Source organism: Vigna radiata, chromosome 10, assembly GCF_000741045.1.
Source record: "Vigna radiata var. radiata cultivar VC1973A chromosome 10, Vradiata_ver6, whole genome shotgun sequence".
Lineage (NCBI taxonomy): Eukaryota > Viridiplantae > Streptophyta > Magnoliopsida > Fabales > Fabaceae > Vigna > Vigna radiata.
Window position 1 is genome coordinate 14049217 of NC_028360.1, and position 22503 is coordinate 14071719.

The window sequence follows — 22503 nt, forward strand, 5'->3', positions numbered from 1 at the left end:
CTTCTTTTTCACATTCCATAATAGAACAAGCTTTAGGTTTAGGCCAAAACACCATTATTGCAATACCCTTAGTATTATTATTCTTACATTTACTAAAGTCTTTAACTTTTTCTGTAAATTTAGTCATTGATCGTTGTGGGGAGTAGAGAATGGTAAGAAAATGTTGAAAAAGAAAGGAATTCAATTGTAACAGTTACAAAGCATAAGATTAGTTAGGGAAGGCATAAAGTTGTGCTGACGCCAGATTCAACGCAAGCAAACCCAAGCTGGAGAGGGTGATGTCACCTATGGCGTCATGCAAACCACTTCATCTCTTTGTGGACACACAACGCAAAGCAAGAGAAGGCTTTGAATCATCTACGCTAACAATACTGTTTCTTCTTCTTCTTTTTCTCTCTCTTCTTTCTTTTGACAACGAAAGACGAAACTTCGGGGATGCTGTGTACCTTACCTTCACAGCCGCGTGACATTATCGCTGTCCTTTCATCTCCGAATCTTTCTTTCTTCCTCTGCTAATATACACCCTTAACCCCTCCTTTTTTTTCCCTTTCGAACCTTCCTCGTATTTGATGCTTTGACTTACAGCACGGTGATTGATTCTCTCTCTTTCTCTATCTCTCTCCCTCTCTCTATGTTCGTTCTGCCATCAAAGTTCGTACCTTTTTCTGATTTGGATTGATCTGATGCCGGTACTGAGTTGTGGGGTGGTGCTGTTCCTTGACCCTCTCTCCGAGTGTAAACCAAAGCTTTTCTTTTTTTGATGTTTTACTGAAGTTATTTGCCGATTTCGGTTATTCAGTTTGGGATTAGTTCTGGGTTTGGTTTGGTTTGGCTATGCTGTTTTGGTGGCTTTGGAAGTTTGAACAAGGGGGTTCTTAGATCCTTTTGCGTCTTCCCGTTGCTGAAGTTTTGCAGAGATATAAAATATTTGTGTTTTTTTTGTTTTTCATATCTGTGTATGGACTCTCTTGAGATAGAGTGAGTCTCTTTAGCCGATGTTTTTTGTTTATGTTAAGTAATCTTGTGAGGGGTTGGATCAGATGTCATATGTCTTGTGAGTTGTGACATTAAATTTTGTAGTTAACACTTATACAGATCAGTGTTTTCCGTTTGCACGGCATATATACTTTCCTTTTTTAGAGGTTGTTTTTGTTTAGAAGTCTCTGCTGGGGAATTCAGGTTTTGTTAAGTAACATATGTTCCATTCGTCAGTTGGTAGTTAAATGGTTTTCAGACTTTATCTTTGAGGAACTTTGAGGTTTGGGGATTTTTGAGAGTGGAAGATATGCTACAGAATCATTAAGGTTCTTAAGTTGTTGACAAATGGCTGCTTATTCAGCCGAACCCTCATCTTCTTTGAGCTTCACATCATCTTCCCATTTATCAAATGGCTCAGTTAGTCACAACATTTGCTCTTCTTACGGCTCTGACCCTGGACCTAACCTTGAGGTTATCAGTTTGAGTAAGCTTAGCTCCAGCTTGGAGCAGCTTTTGATTGAATCTGATTGTGATTATAGTGATGCTGACATCATTGTAGAAGGAATCCCAGTTAGTGTTCATCGATGTATTCTGGCCTCTAGAAGCAAGTTTTTCCATGAATTATTCAAGAGAGAGAAGGGGACATCAGAAAAAGAAGGGAAGTTGAAGTATAACATGAGTGATTTGTTGCCTTATGGCAAGGTTGGATATGAAGCCTTCCTCATATTCCTGGGTTATGTATATACTGGTAAACTCAAGCCCTCTCCAATGGAGGTGTCTACATGTGTTGACAATGTATGTGCCCATGATGCCTGTAGACCTGCAATTAACTTTGCTGTGGAGTTGATGTATGCCTCTTCCATTTTTCAAATACCAGAGTTGGTATCACTTTTCCAGGTATATTCTATGTTTCATGACAATGTATAATCTTTGATATCCTGAACAAATCATTGCGGTTGTTGATTCTAAAGGGGTATGAAATTGAACTCTGTAATTTATATATCTTGGTTTGTTTAGGCACATTCCTTAATCCTGGCATCTCGTGCATTGGGGAAACTACTCTGAAATCAATTTCATTTCACATCTATTCACTGGCATCATTGTATATGTTGAAGCTTAAGGATGAAGGTACTAATGAATGCCTTAAATTTTGCAGCGACGTCTACTTAACTTTATAGGAAAGGCTCTTGTGGAAGATGTGATTCCAATCCTTACCGTTGCTTTCCATTGTCAATCGAGTCAACTTGTGACTCAATGTATTGATAGGGTGGCCAGATCAGACCTTGACCAGATTTCAATTGACAAAGAGCTTCCGCATGAACTCTCAGGAAAAGTGAAACTGCTCCGCCAAAACCCTCAGCAAGACCTTGAAAATGATACATCTGCATTGGATGCTTTGTCTCTGAAACGAATCACTAGAATACACAGGGCATTGGACTCCGATGATGTTGAGCTTGTTAAACTTCTTTTAAACGAGTCAGACATTACTTTAGACGAAGCTCATGCTCTTCATTATGCTGCAGCCTATTGTGACCCCAAGGTTGTTTCCGAGGTACTTAGTTTGGGACTGGCTAATGTTAATCTTCGGAATTCTCGAGGTTACACAGTCCTTCATATTGCTGCCATGCGGAAAGAAGCTTCTATTATAGTATCGCTGCTTACAAAAGGGGCTTGTGCATCAGATGTGACTTTTGACGGTCAGAGTGCTGTTAGTATTTGTAGAAGGTTGACGAGGCCAAAGGATTATCATGCGAAAACAGAACAGGGGAAAGAAACAAACAATGATCGGATATGCATCGATGTTCTCGAAAGAGAAATGCGGAGGAATCCACTGGCTGGAGAGTCCGGTATCTCTTCCCATGCCATGGCCGATGACCTCCACATGAAACTACTATACCTTGAAAACAGAGGTACAATGTCATGGATGATATTCATTTACTCGTGTGTGCTTTAGATTCTAATGTTTTATTGTGTTAATTCAGAAAAGAAAGTAGGATGTACCATGACTTAGTTTTTTAAGCTCAAACCATGAAAAAGTAAACATTGCTCTCTACTGCAGTGGCATTTGCAAGGCTTTTCTTCCCTTCAGAGGCGAAACTAGCCATGGACATTGCGCATGCTGAGACAACATCCGAGTTTGCTGGTCTCTCTGCATCAAACTCAAAAACTTCAAACGGCAACTTGAGGGAGGTTGATCTGAATGAGACTCCCATAGTGCAAAATAAAAGACTTCTTTCTAGAATGGAGGCCCTGATGAAGACAGGTAATTGCAGTGTTTATAAAGTTAGATTTTGATTTTTATCATAATTAAGCAGTGTTTTGTTCTTCAATATGTTGAATGTTGTGGTGGTGATGGTGGTGGCAGTGGAAATGGGGCGGCGGTACTTCCCTCACTGCTCGGAAGTGCTGGACAAGTTCATGGAGGATGACCTACCAGACTTGTTTTATCTAGAAAAGGGTACTCAAGAAGAGCAGAGAATCAAAAGAACACGGTTCATGGAGCTGAAAGATGATGTCCACAAGGCCTTCAGCAAGGACAAGGCCGAGTTTAGCCGCTCTGGCATTTCATCTTCATCCTCTTCATCTTCCCTCAAAGATTCTGTTGTACATTACAGGGCTAGGAAAGTGTAACAGTAAAACCATACATAGCAGTTTTTTATTTTGACATACATATTATATATATATATAGTGCAAATTCTAAAGGTGATCATGCACACCAACTCTTCTGTAAAATTCTGAAAGAAGGTGATGTCTTACTGTCTTGTGTAATCCACACACCATGTATTTTGAATATAATTTCATATCCTTTATGCTGCCGAAATTTATTCTAACCTTTTTATGATTTTTTAGACCTTTTTTTAATATTATATGGTTTTTATTTAGTTAAATTAAGTTTAATATGGTAAATTTTTTTATGAAGTTGTTTAAATTGTTAATAGAAGATAAATAGTGTGTTCTACTTTCGTGAATTTTCTTTTTTTTTTAATTGTTAAATTAGGTTTAATTTGTTTTTTTTTTTTTTTACAACTCTCCCATTAGACTTACTTGACATTATATTTCTATTCTGCATTTTGAAAAGAAAAATCGACTCTAACAATCTTGTCGTCATCTATTAAAACAACTATAAATATATATAAAAAAATAAGCATATGATGTCATGTATTTTTTTATCTCTGAAAATAGGACTGAATGATAAGATACTAACACACAACATTGATATTTATTAAGTATGTGATAATAATATTAATTTAACATATAACATTGATATTATCACGTGATATAATGTTGACTTCACACGTAAATACTTTTTAAAAATAAAAAAAAAATATTAATTCTTTTTAAAAAATGAAGAAGAAAAAACTAAAAATAGTGTTACACAATGTTCATCATCTATTAACAATTTAAATTATGTTATGAAAAAAATATCAAATTGAATATAATTTACTAAATTAAAATTTACATTGAATGTCTGAGGTTGAATAGAATCGTTGAAAATTGAAACTAAAATAATATTCGTCATTTTTTAATCATTTAAATAATTTTTTTAGGTATTTTTAAAATTAAATATTTAGTAAATTTAGTTACTGTCGATTCAATGGTCTAACTTTAATATTATTTTTTGGATAGTCAGAAGTTTAATTAAACTTTAATTATTTTATTTAATAAAGTTTTTATTAAAAAAATATTTTAGTGAAATGTTAAAATATTTTTATTTTTAGTTGAGTATTTTTTATCTGATAGTTATTTTATTGTTTTCAATTCATGAATTAGTTTATTTTTCTTTAATGTTTTTTAATTTTTTGATTATTTTTCCTAAGAGTAAAATGAGGAACGAGTCATAATAAACTAACAAACTAGAAAAAGGAAGACGTACCTTCAAGAAGATGAAAGTAATAACTCTCAATAATATATTAAAAAAATAAAAATAATTTTAAACATTTGAGATATTACAATTTTTTAATAAAAGTTAAATTAAAAATACTTAAATTTATAAAATAGTTAAAATTTATTTAACTTGAGTAAATAAGTTTTTGTTAACCTCAAAATCACATATTCAATCAAATTAATATTTTTGCAACTTGTTAATCGAGTTTAATTGTTATCTTTTATGGACTTTTGTTGTTATTAAAAACTTTATTTTATTTATTAATTACAAGATGATGATGTTTTGAAATTTAAACTACTTTACTTTATTTGTCATTTTATATATTAGTACTTTAATACAGTAAAGATTATAAATTTTTTATTGCATAGACGTACATTTTTAACTTTTTAATTAAACTCAGTAAATTACACCAATCAATGCTCTAATGATGTATTTTGACTATTTCAATTTTAAACACTAATGTTAGTTTTTTTTTTTTAAAAAAAATACATGGTTGTTATAGAAGAAAATTCTCTCGCATAAAAATAATTGTATTTCTTCCACAATAATATTATTGTATGATTAGAAATTGAAATTAAATATGGTTTAAACCTCTTTTTAATCCCTAAGTTATTGATGTTCAGTTTAGTCCTCGTTAAAAATGTAAATCTTTGGTCCCTAAGTTATAAAAAATGTATCAAATGAATCTTTTTTTTTTAACTTGAAATACTATTTTTAGTTGTTTACATCTTTAGATTGCTCTGATTTGTTTCTTAATAATAACAACACTCCATGAACATCAAAAAAGGACTCATTTGATACATTCTTTATAACTTAGGAATCAAAAGTTTATATTTTTAAAAACGGGACTAAACTGAACATCCACTCATAACTTAAGGACAAAAAAAGATTTAAACCAAAATAAAAATATAAACGTCTTAATGGTAACTTAATCACCTTCAAAAGCTTTTTATTTTCCGTGTCATTTGTTAAAACTCATAGCTGTAATATATTTTTCGTCATCAACCTTTTAAACCTAATTAAACTTCTAAGAATGATCTAATGATGAAATACAACGAAATTTAAAAATATAAACTGAAAAATGTGTACAGTTTATTAATCTGGTAAATAATTAAATAATACTAGAAATGCAAATTCAAAGAACAGAAAATAATTATTTGACGGAGTTAAAGGATACAAAAACACTGTGTGAATATATATATATATATATAAAATTCGTTCTGTAAATTTCAAATAACAGTATTTTAATATCTGTTTATAAATCTTCATATACAGATATTATATTATTTATATATATAAGTATTTGATATATGTAAAAAATAAAAAAAAAATATTTATAATTTATTAAGTTAAATTTAATTAAAATTAAAATTATTTTATAATTTATCAAGTTAAATTTAATTTACATTTAATTAAATTTATATATATTTTTTTATTTTATTCAAATTTTATTTTAAAAATTTATAAAAATATTTCTTTTAAAATATTTACTTATATTTTAAAATATCTGTAAATATTTTTTAAATAAAAAATTGCTAAGACAACGAATATATACTAGATAAATTTTTTTTACAAATAACGAATAGACATTATCCGTACGACCTCTTCTTATCGTCCCTATAATATTATAACGCGTTTCTTCCAAGTAAGGTTGAAAGTACATCATTGTTTATCATCCTTTCTTTCCAAAAATAAAAGTTACAAGAAAAACATGTTGCTTAATGTACATTGTGGTATTGATAAAGTGATAAAAATGAAATTTTTTAGTTGAAAAGTGTTACTAAAGTAATCTCACTCAAATTCTCAATCAATTGCAGTGTCATTTCAAATGAAAAATATATATTTATTATTAAACGAACACTTTTTAGAGCTCTTTTAAACGGGATTAAGAAAAAAAACAAACAAAAGGAAACAAAACAATGAAGTATCATAAGTGAGCATTAACCATAGCCACTATCTGCATGAAGGACCACGAGAACAATCCCCACCCATGCTTCGTAGCAGAATATTAAAGTAATAACTCATTTAGAATCAAATATAAAAAGTTTTAAAAAAGTACTGCGTTGTCAATGAACTAAATAATAGTTTTAGAATCACTTCTTTTTGGTAGTATTAAAATCAACAATTTTTTTTTTTTTTTTGTTTTAATCGCTTATTGACACAAAAGTACTTTTCTGCATGTTATAAATAAGTTATACAATTAGCAAGTGACTGTATGGAAAAACAAAATCCAACAGTGAGGTCAAACAAGAAAGCATCAGAAAGCAGTAACTAAAGCCAGCAGAACGACACATGCCATAGACATCAGTCATAACAGAGCATAAAACAAGACCATGTTAAAATAAATATACGAAGTTAAATAAATGGTACTGTGTTGTTAACGAAAAAAACAATGACTTAGAATTAAAATAGTATTTTTGGTTATGATAAAATAATTGTTAATTGGTATTGTTGGATGGCAGAGATGTGGTTGTCATGTGCATGGTGTAATTAAACAAACAAAGCAATTTGCAATTGCAAGTGAGTGTTGTTTAGAAATGTGGTGACAGTTTCACTGAGATGAGTTAGCTGGTCCAAAGGGGTGTTTGCCTTTACAGAACAGAACATTATAATTTAAAAGATTCACCTTTCACCAAATCCAACCCTTTATTTGTCTTCATTGCTGTGCCTCTTTCTTGCTATGGCTAATCTAGCTGTCACTGTTTTATTTCATATATTTGTTTCGTTCGAGTTCCAAGAATGTCATTGAAGCCTTCTTGCTTCATACTTCTCTTTCAACCCATTTCTCATTCACCAGCGTATGGCTGCCTTTGGAGAATATTCTGCCCAATGTCCAACCCCGGAGAGGCCTAAACACAAACTTTCACAACATGAGAAAAAACCACTTCCTGCATACATCTGTCATGATCCAAAAGGTCTTTCTTCACCCAAGCACAAGGTAGAGAAGATTTCATCAAAAAGTTTGTCTTCTTCTCCTCAACACAAAAGGGGTGGTTCTGCTTCTGAAAGATCAAATTCCAACTCACTGGTGTCTGCAGATTCAAGAAGGGTAGGACCCTTGATGGATGAAGTTGCCATTGGAGCAGTGATTGCTGTCCTCAGTGGCTACATAGGAAGATATGTGAAAGATGATATTTTCAGGAAAACAATCCGAGAGAAGTGTTGTTCTCTCTTGGACAGAAGGAGAAGAAAGGATGCAGGTCATGAGGTTTTTGTGAACATGGAATTGGGTATGAAGAAAATTGATAGATTAGTAGAAAGTCAAGGAACAATGGAACAGGTGAGGATGATCAAAAGGTTAAGGAGTTCCATTGAGCTTTTAAGCGTAGTTGCTACTTTGAATTCTAAAACTTCCAGGGATGCTTCAACTTGTGGCGTGCCAAATTCACATCTCTCAGCTTGTGCTCAACTATACCTGGCTGTAGCTTACAAGCTGCAGAAAAATGACAGGGTTTCCTCTAAGCATTTACTGCAAGTCTTTTGTGATTCTCCGAGTTTTGCTCGAACCTACTTGCTTCCTGACCTTTGGGAGCATTTGTTTCTTCCCCATCTTCTCCATGTCAAAATTTGGTACAACACTGGGCTTGAGTTCCTTTCAAACGAAGCTCAAGGTGAGAAGGAACGGAAAATGAAGGTTCACAACAAAATTTACAATGAAAAGATTGATAGAGGGACCATTCTGTTTGCTCAGTATTACAAGCAATGGCTTAAAGTAGGGGCCAGTGAACCACCTCTTCCTAATGTTTCTTTGCCATCAAGGCCAAGTTACAGATTATCAAGGTCTTCAGATTCTTTTGTTTCAAATTCCTCAGTCAACCAGAACTTGTAAGTGATATGAACATCTCAGATTCACCACCACAACCATCTTTCTGTAAGAAACAACTATGTGCAATTTGTAGCTATGTATGTGATTTTATGTTTATGGTTTTCTTTAACAGATTCAAGACAGTGTTCGGCTCCAAACTAGAGCAGCAACCTTTTAGCCTTGGCGACCCAAATGGAGTGTTGAGAATTACCACAGGCCTAGAGATTGATGAAAAGTTGTATGAAGATGAATACAAAAGCAGTTCAGTTCAGGTTATCTTCTGTGCTTTCAATTCGTAGATGAAAACCGCCTGATTCAAATTATAGAATTTCACTTCTGATGTAATCTCCTTACTTTGTAAAGAAAGACGATAGGGTATTTGTTGGAAGATCAAGTCAATTTGGCAAAAATGAAGCTCAATTATGGCCAACGTCGCAGAGATTGGACTATTTTCAGTGTCTTTCTTGCAGGTTCATACCAAAGGAAAGCTTTGAGAACAGCAACCGTAGACACAAGAATGCTTCAGCTGTTCTTTCAAGAAACTTTGTTGGAGCTATTACAACTATAGGTTCATCAGATATTCTAAGTGACTGTGAATTTGCTATTCGTGTGATTACTAAAGCTTGGTTGAACTCTCCTGGTGATCCACTAATTCAAGAAGCACTGACACAGCCTAGTGTAGTTCAAGCTATGCTTGAGGTGTTATTTTCCTCAACTAATGATGAGATTCTTGAATTGATCATATCAATTTTAGCAGAATTAATAGGAAGGAATGGTGCAATCAAACAAATTATACTGAACTCTGATCCTCAATTAGAAATATTTGTGAGGCTTCTAAGAAGCACTAGTCTGTTTCTAAAGGCTGCAGTTCTACTTTATCTATCACAACCAAAGGCAAAGCAGATGCTATCTTCAGAATGGGTGCCGTTAATCCTTCGAGTGCTGGAATTTGGAGACAAATTGCAGACCCTCTTCACAGTACAATGCAGTCCTCAAGAGGCAGCATTTTATGTTTTGGACCAACTTCTTACTGGTTTTGATGAAGACAAGAACTTGGAAAATGCCAGGCAAGTACTTTCACTTGGAGGATTGACCCTGCTAATGGCAAGGATCGAAGGAGAGGTCCACGAGAGAAACAATGCTGTTATGATAATTTCATGTTGCATCCGCGCCGAAGGAAGCTGCAGAAATTTCTTAGCTGACAACATAAATAAGACTTCATTACTTGAACTCATTGTTGTTGGAAGTAAACAAAATTCCAGTAGCTATGCCTTGTCTGTGCTGGCCGAGTTGCTCTGCCTTGAGAAGTATGTGCTTATCACTTACCTTTCTAGATTTTTTCTTCTTGGTTTCCCTTTTTTCTTCTATCTGAAAATGTTAAGAGGACTTAAATTTGATACCAGAAGAACAAAGACTTTAAATTTCTTAAGAGGACTTAAAGATGGATGGGGTGGCATAAACGTAATGCACGTTTTCTTCATTTACCTTGAGAAGGCTCCACCTGAAGAACGCCCTATAGTTGCAGTAATATTATTGCTGCTTGATCTTATGGTAATTCTTTTTCATTCAACTAACTTAGTAGTACTTTATGGAAATATTGGTTGTGAACAATGGCCTAAGTTCTGTGACTTTCATTATTTTTAATAAGGTAACTTGTGGCTTCTCTATGATTCTATATTGAATTGATTTACTTGTCTTGAAGAGTTCACAAATGCAATAGCAGTTGTGTTGCAGGAAGATCCTTTCAAGGGAAGCTTATATAGATCAGAAGCAATTCAGGCACTTGTAGCAGCTTTGAATTGTCAAACATGTAATGATAGAGTGCAACAGCAATCAGCACGAGCTCTATACCTATTAGGAGGTCACTTTTCTCATTCAGGGGAACCATTAATGGAAAATTCTCTTTTAGAAAAAGCAGGTTTCAGAGAAATTTGCTTCCAAGATTCATATCCGGGCAAGGAAAATGTTGTTTATGATTCAATTCACAAGGTAGACTTTGGTTAAAAGCCTGTAGTTTAATCAGGATGCACTAAGAGTGTATAAAAAAGTTAAGATTGTCATGTCATACATATATATTGTAGGATCTTTGACTCAGTGATTACTTTAAAAGTCTTATCTGCTGTGATTTCTAATTGATTAACAGTATAAAAATCCCTACACACGTTAAACTTAAAGTAAAAACTACAATCATTCAATGCACAATATTTAAATTATTTTTGTTCCATATATGAGAGCTTGCTTCTAGTACTTACTGTTCCTATTTTTAGCACATCAAAACTGTTGATTGGTTGTGTCACTTACTAGAATGTGGAGGAAGAGGAAGAAGCAGAAAGTTGGCAAAAAAGAAAAGCCCTTGTCTTGTTCAACAATGGATATAAGAATTTGCTATCAGCACTTGCAGATACCATAGCCAATGGAATCCCATGTTTAGCACGAGCAGGTCTCATAACTATTTCATGGATGAGCAGCTTCCTCAATTTAATCGACGATAGAATGTTGCCACCAATGGTATTCTCAATCTTAAGACCACAATTACTACAATCATTGGATTATGATAAAGATGTTGAGGAAAGAGTGCTAGCATCATATTCATTGCTTTATCTTGTCAAATATTCAGGTATGAAAACTTTAACCATCTCCTAAACTATACCAAACTGTAACTTAGATCCTGAAAGGATTAGTAGTCTCCATTTTCTCCCACACTTTTATGTTTTGTATCATGGTCTCTTCCATGAAAATAAAAGTACATATAACTAGAAATTTTCAATTACACGGTACTGGTGTAAAACCCTTTTTAACTGCCACTATTAACTTCACAAAAATATAGCTGCATAACAGGTTCTTAATATAAAATTTAATATCCTTTTTTTAATGTTCTTCATTTTCATTTGTCCTTGCTATCAGGATGTGTCTCCGATTTACCATCATTGGACAAAGACTCACTCACACATCTCCGAAATCTCTCCCTAGTGACTTGGACGGCCAACGAGCTCATCGCAATCTTCTCAAAAACAAGTTTGCCATTGAGACGATGATTAGCAAGAAGCTTCATCTTGTTGAATCTTCCAAAGTTCTTTCTTTTTTATTATATATGTGAGATTGTGCTAATCCTTGTCCTGTATAGTTGATTAGCTTGAAAGGGAATATATGTATCAAAGGAAACGTAATATCTGCTTTATTCAATATAGCTTATGATTTCACTTTCTGAGAAGCATGCTTAGCCAAATATGCTACTCAATAATAAGGGAACACAAAAGTGTGACTAAAATTGACTTCAGTATAGTACACTTGGGACATGTTTGGACAGCTTTCTCCATAAATACTTATGCAAGAGAAAAATCAGAAGCTAAAATGGAAGTTTTCACATAAGTTAAAACCGTTATATAAGTTAATATTACAAAATCAACTTCTAAGGTAAGAATTAAAATGCAATATATCATTTCTCTCGCGTTAATGAATGAACATGATAGGTTCTAAATAGCTCTGAAAAGATCTTGATAGGTAAGTTTATGTATCATCCAACTATAGTGGTGAGATCTCTATCTACTTATATATTATAATTTGATTTTATTGTTAATTGATGAGTGATCTGAAAAAAATTAGACTTTTCCTTTTGATTGAACATGTCTTCTATGAAAAAGAAGTGTTAGAACATGCAGCTTAGCATGGTGTGGATATCAATCAGCTTTTATGTTTGTTCCTAGATAACAAAATTTGTACTAATGCCACATTGTCTTTTATTCACCCTCTCACGTGGTTAACAGAAGAAATAGAAGACAAAAGAGGGAACTTCAATTTTTATTTTATTTGTTTACACATGGATAACAAGTTATCTCTTACTCAGTTCTTCATGTGCATCTGTTTTTTCCAGACTGCAACAGGGTGAGCATCCATCTCTTCTTATAAACAGAATCTGCTGAATAAAAAAAATCTCCATTTGTTGTCAATAATAGCAGACAAACTGCATCAAATAATTTGGAGGGAACATTTCTTTAATTTTTTTCGTAAGCTCCAAACTGAAAAATTGGCCTTCTAACATGACATGACCATTCTAAATTGTAAGAAAACCTAAACCTATATAGCCTATGATAACTACCAAATATGTCATTGGTGCCTATGTAGCTGTAGTACAATAGGAGTTTACTCATTCTACAAGTATTTTGGAGCAAAAGATAAAAAAAAACTGATATGATAAATCCTCTTATTGAGGCATCAAGCATGATCAAATTGGGGGACCCCAAATGCATTTTTAAAGATGTGTCGATTGGAGAAGAATAGACTGAATCTCAAAATCAATGAATAAACGTTTCATTATGATAATGGGTATCCCCATCAATAGGTTTATTGCATTGTCCTGTAATGCATATGGGAGAAAGCCATGCCTACGTAAAAACAGCATCACTGCAAAAGAAGATAGCAATCTAAGCCACAATATAACAGAAAGTACATAAAAAATATCTATGGTCCCCTTTCTTCCTTCTTCCAATGTTCACGTCATCACGTGCCACTCTTTATTGCAGTTTCTTAACAATGCCGTCTCAAAACTTGGAGGATATATCAACCACACTTCATAATCGGTTCAAGAACATGGCATCTAAGAGAATATAAAGGAGGGACCACAACAATGGAATTGCATATGGTTAACAGAAATCGTCAAAAAGAGCATTTTGAATTGATAAGTTTAAACTTTTGTAAGATTCCTTTTCAAATCACAATTCAAAGTTAGTAGAAATTCAATCTGAGTTAAAGTCTAATAAAAATGAGTAACGTGAATAATATATAAGTGAAATATACTGCGAGGGAAATCACCGTTTATTTTAATAGATAATATTTTAAGAAAGGTTTAAATCCTTAATCGATCCCGTGTTAGGAAGGAATTTTTAGTTTAGTAGCCATTTTTAGAAGTGTATACATTGAGTCCTCATATTTTACAATTTGTGTCAATTTAGTGAATTAATGACACTTCAAACAAGTTTGTAACAGCAATTGGAAGGTGTGCAAACTTTCAAATAGTTAATAAACATGCTGCAACTCAAAATGACTTGTCCACTTGAAATTTTTAAGCTAAATTGAGGGTTCAAAGGGACTAAATTGACACAAATTGCAAAACATGGGGACCCAATGTATATACTTTTAAAAGTTGGTACTAAACTGAAAATTCCCTCTTAACATGGGACCAATTAAGGATTTAAGTCTTTAAAAAATAATTAACTTTCATTTTCTCATCTAACTATTTTAACGAAAATGTTTAAATTTTAAAAATACAAATAAGAATAATTTTGACATTATACTAAAGTGTAATATAATACACCATCACCTCATTTTCTATTCAATAGATATTCAACACCAAGAAAATAATATTTTTATTGTAAAAATATAAAATAGTTTAGAATGAATCAGCTAGAAAAGTGAAAATAATTTATTTTTTATTATATGTTGGAAAGGTATGAAAATTGAGAGATGCAAACAATTTATCAACCTTCAATCAAATTAATCATGTATACCATTAAATTACTCCTTTATTATGAAGCTTATCTTTAAATCTCTACAAATTAATCATCTACTACCCTAACCAAATCAAGGAATATCCTTCATATTAATCTAGACATCACTTTAATGGGATTTACCTTACAAGCCATATTTCCATACTTAGATACTTTCATCTCTCACTAACAACAACCATTTTTGCCTCTCTTTTTTTCTTATTATCTTCTTTAGATCCAAAAAAAAAAAAGGTTTTGTTAAAAATAGATAATAGCCCACTATTTTTAAATCCAATTAATTGCTCATAATAAAAAAATATTAATATTAAGTACTGTATAAGAGGTCAAATCAATTGTAGAAATAAGTGTTTATTACAAAATAATAATATTTTCAAATATTAACAAAGACAAACTTAAAATCAAGTAAAATTTATAATTCAACTTTTACTTCCTGTACCCATCAATTTCTTCACGCAACCCATCAAATTTACAAAATGACATTTTACCCCGTCTAAAAGTGAGTTTTTTTGGAACACGGATCCCCAATACTTTTCAGAGTAAGTTTTATAGAATTTTCAGAATAAGATAAAAATAATCACGTTGATTTAAAAGAACTAATAAAATAAAAATAATATTAAATCTATCAAAATTAAAATGTACTTAATTTTTTAAATCATCTGAATAGAAAAATAGATCTATTTAATGTTCAATTATACAAATATATACAACAAAAAAATAAATGATCAAAATGAAAGAAACGTTAAATTATAAAACAATATATACCTTATTATGATATACCAATAAAAGATCTTGTTATTTTAATAAATTTTTTTAATAATTTTTTATATCAGAATAAATATTATTATTTTATTGATCTATTAATTTATTTAAAAAAAATATTTAAAATAACCAATATAAACTATCGTATATTTGTGTCAAAAGTTGTCTTTTTCCAAACTTAAAAACATACGAAACCTCAAAAGACACATTCTGTACTTTATCTGTAGTAAGAGAGTACAATACAACTACTCCACGAAACCTTAGTTCACTACATTCTCCACTGGAACAAGATGATAAAATTAAAATCACACGTATATCTAAACATAACAAATATCCAGGAATGGTAAAAATAATAAATATATACAGAGATAGATATAGATATATGGATATTTAATTGTTGTCCCATTTAACAATTTCAGAAATAAAAGAAACAAACAGCAAATGTAAATCTAAGTCAATATGGTTAAACCAAAAAAATAATATCCTATGAAAGATGATAAAATCCCAATAACTTTATATACAGATTGTGCATCCAGATTTATTGAACACATTTTAAATTTGAGAGGACTATAAAATAAAAATAATTTAGAAATCTATAGATTTTGCATCAAAATATAAACTTAGGAAAAAAATGCTGGTTAAATAGAGGATAAATCTGATATACATACATACATATATATATATATATATATATATATATATATATATATATATATTAAAAATATTATTTATAAAAATGAATTTGAATGTTAGAATTAAATATAATTAGATATTATAAATATTATATATATTTATTTATTTTTTCTTTAATTTTCAGTTTATAAGTATATCTTTATTATATATAATATTTTTAAATGATACTTTGATTCATAACTAATTTCTTAACTTTATAGAAAATAGCAAATTTACATACAATTACTTAAAGTACATATCATGTGTTATTTACTATTTGTGTAATAAATTATTTCAAATTATCAGTTCAATCATACTTATCCAATCATCTACCTCTATTTTGTCTACCCTCTCTTGTTTATGTCTCAAAGTTATTTTTTTTAAACGTTAAAATCATCTTATATATTATATATTATCTATCTCTATACAAAATAATACCATAATTAATGTCACGCATGTCTTTTTTAGTCTATTTTTTCAAAATTTTATTGAAAATGCATGATTAAAAGATAATCTCTTTAATTACAAATACACTTATATATAAGAAATAAAGTTACATTAAATTTAGATGAGACTATATATATAATAAATGGATAGTTTTCTTAAACGTAGGTTCATAAATCCTCAACAAAAAAAAAAAAAAAAGTATAGTAATATTATTACTGTATTATAATATTCTTGGTCAATGTTAAAACAAAATTTTCATTTAATTATAATAAAAAGAAGACTTAAAATAGTACCTTACCTGCAGAGAAACTTTACCTTTTTAACTATTAATATTATGATATAAAAGTTTCCATTTGAGTCGCTTAGCTAGCATATGATCATGGGAAAAGGAAAAGGAAAAAAGTAAACGTGCTTAAAGCTCTTCCGTAACATACGCATCTTTGGCCTTGGTTTTTGGCTCTGTTACACAGCAGGCATTCCCTCTGCAACTGCAACATCGTATCTTCCTTGTCCTCTTCCTTCACCTTCAGCTTATTCCCTCACTTTTCCTTCTCCTTTTTATCTATTCTCTCTCTCCTTCTACCAACTTTTCCTGTCCCTTCTTTTCTCTTTGCAACATTCAACTCTTCATTTCTTTCCCATCTTTCTTTTATCTCAAATACTCTTCTCTGCCTCAAGGTTGCTCCTTTTTCACCTTTCATCACACCCCATCTAATCATCACCTCCCAATTTTGTTTATTCAAGGTGGGTCATTGTCTCCTGTATCTTTTGTTTTTCGAATTTCTGGGTCGTTACAGGAATAGGCTATGGTTGTGTTTCTCATTTCTTCCTTTTATCAGTTGAACGTATCGCCGTGACTTATAGTCAGATTTCATTTTTTAGCACACAAATTCATAGCTGATTCTTGTGATTTTTCTTTCTTCTTCTTTTGTAGATATTCATCGTTGGAGGGGAACCCCCTGTTTCAAGTTTGTGGTTTTTCTCGTTATTCCTTTCATCCGTCGAGTCATATTGTGGGGTCCTTCAAAATTGGGTCTTCACCTTCGGATTTGTTGGCATTGTTTCTCCACACCGATGATGATCCATTTTGTAAGTGATGCTGTAATCTGAGTTTTTTTGTTGAAGTAAAAAAATAAAAATGGTGATGCTTTGGATAGTAAAGTGAATCATTATCATACATGGAAGTGTTGTCGAAGTTCTAGACCGGCGCAATGAATTCAGTGACTAGCAAATGTTTGATTTTGCTTGTTACTGTTTTGATTCTTAGAGCACTGATGTTTCCATCCTTCCCTGGTTTTGAAGGGATTGAATGGAGTAACCTTGTGTATATACGCACTCCATCGTTGAATTTCGATTTTGGAATCCGGCAAGATAAGTTTTTGGTAGCTCCCCAGATTGTGTGGGGATTAAACAATCAGAAGATTGCGTTTGCAAGGGCCTGTCTTACTGCTAGAATGCTGAACAGAACATTGCTGATGCCAAGCCTCAGTGGCTCGTTGTTTTACAAAGAAATTGACCTCTTGCAACCTATTTCCTTTGACAAGATATTCCAGTTTGAGAAGTTTAATACCCTTTGTCATGGTTTTGTCCGGTTGGCGCACTATTCAGATGTCTTGAATAGAACAGAAGTGCTGGAAATGGAAAAGGGAAGTGGCAGGAGGTGGACAGTGGAGAGAGATTTGTCACAATTGAAGGAGCATGGCAAGGGCTCTTTTGATGAGCACGAGGTAATTCGGATTGTAGGGAAGAATCCTTTCCTGTGGCATGATCATTGGCCTCTGAAGGATTATGCAAAGATTTTTGAGTGCCTGTATTTGACAGAAGAGATTGCTAAGGAAGTAGACAGGGTTGTGTCCAGGATTAGAGCTGTTGGAAGAAAGATAACAGGCAACACTCAAGCAGTGGAAATGCAGAAGAATATCACCAATGATGGACCTTCTTTTGAGCCCCTTCCATATATTGCTGTCCACATGAGGATAGAAATTGATTGGATGATTCATTGTAAAAAATTAGAACGGCGATTGAATGCTACTCAAATCTGCAGTGACAAGAAAGAGATAGTGGAAAGAGTTAGGAACATTGGTGGTCTGAAGACTCCGGTTGTTGTTTATCTTGCTGTTGCTGATAAACTCCTCAACAATTCTTCCATACTTGAAGGTTGGGAAGATGGGTTTGTTCCTTTCGAGAAGAAAAAACTTGGTGTTGATGGAATTTACAAGAAGTATCCATATTTAATTCAGTCTGCAATAGACTATGAAGTGTGTTTAAGAGCTGATACTTTTGTGGGAAACAGTTTCTCGACATTTTCAAGTCTTATAGTTCTTGAAAGAACACAGAAGATGATNAGAATGAATGGCAGCAACTTGTGTGGGGAAAATGTAAGATGGCCTTCTTATGCTTACAACATACCAGGAACATCAAATGGTCCAAAGAGATGGATTACAAACATGTCAGAATCAAATCTTCAATCTATCAGCTATGGCACCAATCACATCTCCTGTTAACAGTTTCTTATTTAATTAATCATTCCTGCTGCATACTTTTAGAGTAGATTAAGAGTCCCTTTTACTAGATTTTGTGTTTGATTCCTTTATTGGCGAGTTCTCACACTCTAACTTTTCCTTGTAGTTCACTTTTTCACGCATTCATAGAGCCATCCTTCACTCTCAAGATTCATGTATGTAAAAAGTTTAGGAAGCGTAATCTTGTTGTTGATCTTAGCCAAAATTTAATAAGAAAGGAAGCTATAAAAGAGTAGGAGGAAGGCTTGCTCCTTAGCTAGAGCTGCTGAGTAGTTGAATGAATTTTGGATTTTATTTGAGATACCTAACTTTTCGGTGCATAAGGTTTCTTCTTATTCACACTTCAATTTAGTCACTTAAATAAACATCGGTTTTGTAGTCGTTGTTAGGAAGAAACTTTTATTAAAAAGACCTTAATGCTTGTCTCCATTTGGGTCCTAACTTTTAAAAAATCCCCAAATTTGATATCTTAAAAAAAATAGACTAAATTAAATTAAAAAAATATACATTGAAACTAAATTAAAAATGATAATGATATTTGATTGTCATGTAATATTGACAATGTCACATGTGATACCAATAATCCGACATGTGACAATAAATTTTTTTGCAAAAAAAAAAATTATAGATTGACACACGACATGTTAACATAATTAACTTTTTCATCTCAAAAGAATAATTAAACCTAAAAAACAATACTTAATAGGGTTAAATATGTTTTACGTCCTCCAACTATTGGCCGTTTTTGTACAATTTAATCCTTCAATTTTAGAAAACATTAGTCCTTTTTACCAAATTTTTTTAACTTTATTTGTTGTTTCAAACGCGTTTCTTAGTTAACATTGAAGCAAAAATGTGTCAAAATGTTTAAACAATCCAAATGCTATAATGTAAGGTGCTTGAAACAGCAAATAAAGTTTAAAAAATTTGGTAAAAAATACTAAAACCATAATTTTCTAAAATTGAAGGACTAAATTGTACTATAATTTGAAAGATGGACTAAACACAAAAACGGCCAATAATTGAGGGACGAAAAACATATTTAACCCTAGTTAATATTATGTATGTGAATTGATCTGCTGACCGATAGAAAAAAAAAAATTATGTAAATAGTATTTTAATCTGCTGATTAGTTTAGTAGGTCTATCCTATAAAATCTGCAATCGACCAAGCCAATGACAGGTCGTAATGGACTGATCCAGATAATCTATGATCTTTTCTTTCTTTATTTTTTAAGTCAAACAAAAATCTTTTATATTATTTTATTTTGGTGTTTTTTCTAATCATGCTTGAATATATCTTATGTTTACTTAATTTATTGTACACCGTGTTCACTTTAAAGTATATTCCTATTAACGTTAATTTGTGAGGATAAATTTAGAGTTTATTTCGTGTTGGTTTTGAAACGATCACGAGCGATTGAAAAGGAGGATTTACAAGATCGGCTATTTTTTCAGCCATTGATCAGAGATTTAAGATGATTTATAATCAAATGTTCTTTTAGCCTCTTACATTTATGATTGTGTGAATGCATTCTATTACCACTGTGTGAATGTATTATATCTTCAACAAGAAAGCAGAAATAATAACTAATAATAATAATAATGTCTAATAATAATAATAACTAATAATAATAATAATTAATAATAATAATAATTAATAATAGTAATAATAATTAATAATAGTAATAATAATTAATGATAATCATAATAATGATTTTTTTCTCTCTTTATAATAATAATAAAAAAAAATAATACTAATAACAATGATAATAAATAATAATAATATTATTATTAATATTAATAAATAATAATATTATTATTAATAATTATTATTATTAATATTTCAATTTACTAAATTCCTTTTTTTTTTACATTTTAAAAATTAGTTTTTATTTTTTTTCTTCTTATAAACATTTTTACAATTATATATAATATTAACAATTATCATTTTATATTACTTTTATAACTAGGAGGTAACCTTTAATTTCTACTAATTAAACAAATTTTTTATCTGTCACATAAATCAAATCATGCACTGATTCTCATAAACTTTATTTCTAAATGAGTCATTCTCCATACACCTCCCTAACCTCATCCTACACCTCCCAATTTTGTTTTAATTCCAACTGTACCCTTAAGTCTACATCTTTCAGAGCCTATGAAACATATTTTGGAAAAAGTTGATTTCCTCTTTGCTTTGCCGCATCTCACACCAAACCAAACCCTACACCCACTTTATTATTTTTTCTTTCTCCCTCTCGTCGTCTTCCCTTCCTTCCTCTTTTTTTTACCATTTTTGAACGTGTAGCTCCTTCGCCTCCTCCTCTCTGTTGCTTGTTTGTACACTTTGTCGTTAACTGTGTAGTATGTCTTCTTCTCACAAACGTATACCAACTTATTCTGCGTCCAGGTTAGTTATTTTTCATTTATGCTTGATCTTGTTGATGTTATAGGTGTGGGAATGATGAATGTATGTTAGTATAATTGATATGCATATTTTTTTCCTGCTTGATTTGGTTTGCTAGCCATATTTTTTCGCTGTTTGAGCTGTGCCGGGGGAGATGCAGGATTAACCGCAAATGGAACTGCAGTTAACGGCCGCTGCACTACAAAGCGCGGATTTGATGAAGCCGCAGTTGGATCTACGGCGGATGGCAACCACAAGTGGATCTGTGGTTGGTTTTCGGGGATTCATAGCCGACACACTTGGAAGTGTGGTTCTGGTCCTAGGTTGTTTGCAATTCGATATGCGGCTAAGGTGAAACGCAGTTCGATATGCGGCTAAGGTGAAACCAGTTCGATTTGCGGTTATGGCGAATCGTTCAATATGCGGTTGTTGTTTGTCGCCACACTCTGCTTTGTACTGGTTGTTTGTTTCTTGAGTTATTAGGTTTAATATATTTTCAGATTATATTTTTATTTTTTTTGTTTGTTAATTTTTTTTTTAAAATTGTTGTTTTTTTAAATTTTTAAAATTTTATATATTATTTATTATGTATGTAATTTTATTCAATTTTTTTTTTATTTTTGTTTATGAATTTAGGATATGTATTAAATAATTTATTCAATTAAATAATAATTATTATCCGTAAATTATATTTACGTACATATTATTTTTTAGTTATTTGTAATTATTTAAATAATTTTATTGTTATTTTATTTATTTTTTGTTATTTTTTTAGTTAACAATTCTTTTGTTTATAAATTTTTTTTATTAGGTGAAGCCGCATATTGAAGTGTGTGAACCACAACTCCAAGTGCGGTTATAGTTTTTAAATATTTCACTAACCTTTCGAAGACCTTCTTATGACCAGCTTCTTCCTTGTCCAATGTTCACACCACCACCATTAGTACCACCAACACGCAGCACAACAACTATTCTCTAAAACCTCAAAACTCTCAATTTAATGCTACTGTTATAAGTAAAAAAAAGTGTAAAAACAAGAGGGGGTGCATGTACTATTAGGGTTTATACAATGTATAGCATAGTTGGTGGTTAGGAGATGGTTAGTAGTTAGGAGATCTAACTTTAATTAATGAAAGGTAAATAAATAAAATGGGAGATGTAGGATGAGATTAGAGAGTTGCACGGAGAATCACTCTTTATGTAGTATTGTATGTTTGTTTGTTAAATATAATTAAATTTATTTATTTACTATTTTCTAAATATCATACATTCATAAAAATGAATCTGCTTTTTATTTTATCGTTCACTTTAATTTTTTGTATAATGTGTTTTGATTATCTATTGGCAGTGAATATTAATCCTTAATCTTAAATCTCTCACAAATATTATATTTTAAATAGATATTTATTTTTATACTAGATTTAAATTCAAAATTAAAATTTATATATATATATTTTTTCATTTATTATACTATAAGACAAACACGTAGTTACGTTTGATGTAACAATTATATTTTTCTAA

General features: G+C 31.4%; 3 protein-coding genes across 5 annotated transcripts; all 3 read left to right on the top strand.

Moving 5' to 3' along the window:
* The first annotated feature begins 321 nt into the window (after nucleotides 1-321).
* Nucleotides 322-3809, top strand: LOC106775872 (regulatory protein NPR3). The gene is made up of 4 exons (XM_014663102.2): nucleotides 322-1875; nucleotides 2135-2888; nucleotides 3038-3241; nucleotides 3344-3809. Exons 1-4 carry the CDS (start codon nucleotides 1324-1326, stop codon nucleotides 3607-3609), a joined length of 1776 nt encoding a protein of 591 aa, XP_014518588.1. The 5' UTR covers nucleotides 322-1323; the 3' UTR covers nucleotides 3610-3809.
* Nucleotides 3810-7434: 3625 nt separating this feature from the next.
* LOC106776164 (putative E3 ubiquitin-protein ligase LIN-1) lies at nucleotides 7435-11880 on the top strand. Of its 3 annotated transcripts, none has more exons than XM_014663519.2 (7): nucleotides 7440-8689; nucleotides 8803-8941; nucleotides 9033-9976; nucleotides 10076-10220; nucleotides 10404-10658; nucleotides 10974-11286; nucleotides 11574-11880. In XM_014663519.2, the coding sequence occupies exons 1-7, from the start codon at nucleotides 7665-7667 to the stop codon at nucleotides 11702-11704; spliced, it is 2952 nt and encodes a 983-aa protein (XP_014519005.1). In that variant the 5' UTR covers nucleotides 7440-7664; the 3' UTR covers nucleotides 11705-11880. The 3 variants fall into 3 exon arrangements, with proteins under 3 accessions (XP_014519006.1, XP_014519005.1, XP_014519004.1); XM_014663518.2 differs by having other exon boundaries at nucleotides 7442-8689; nucleotides 10073-10220; XM_014663520.2 differs by lacking the exon at nucleotides 11574-11880 and having other exon boundaries at nucleotides 7435-8689; nucleotides 10073-10220; nucleotides 10937-11170.
* A 4523-nt stretch (nucleotides 11881-16403) lies between these two features.
* On the top strand, nucleotides 16404-18900 carry LOC106775346. Its single transcript, XM_014662458.2, has 2 exons — nucleotides 16404-16795; nucleotides 16986-18900. Exon 2 carries the CDS (start codon nucleotides 17263-17265, stop codon nucleotides 18553-18555), a length of 1293 nt encoding a protein of 430 aa, XP_014517944.1. The 5' UTR covers nucleotides 16404-16795; nucleotides 16986-17262; the 3' UTR covers nucleotides 18556-18900.
* Nucleotides 18901-22503: the final 3603 nt, after the last annotated feature.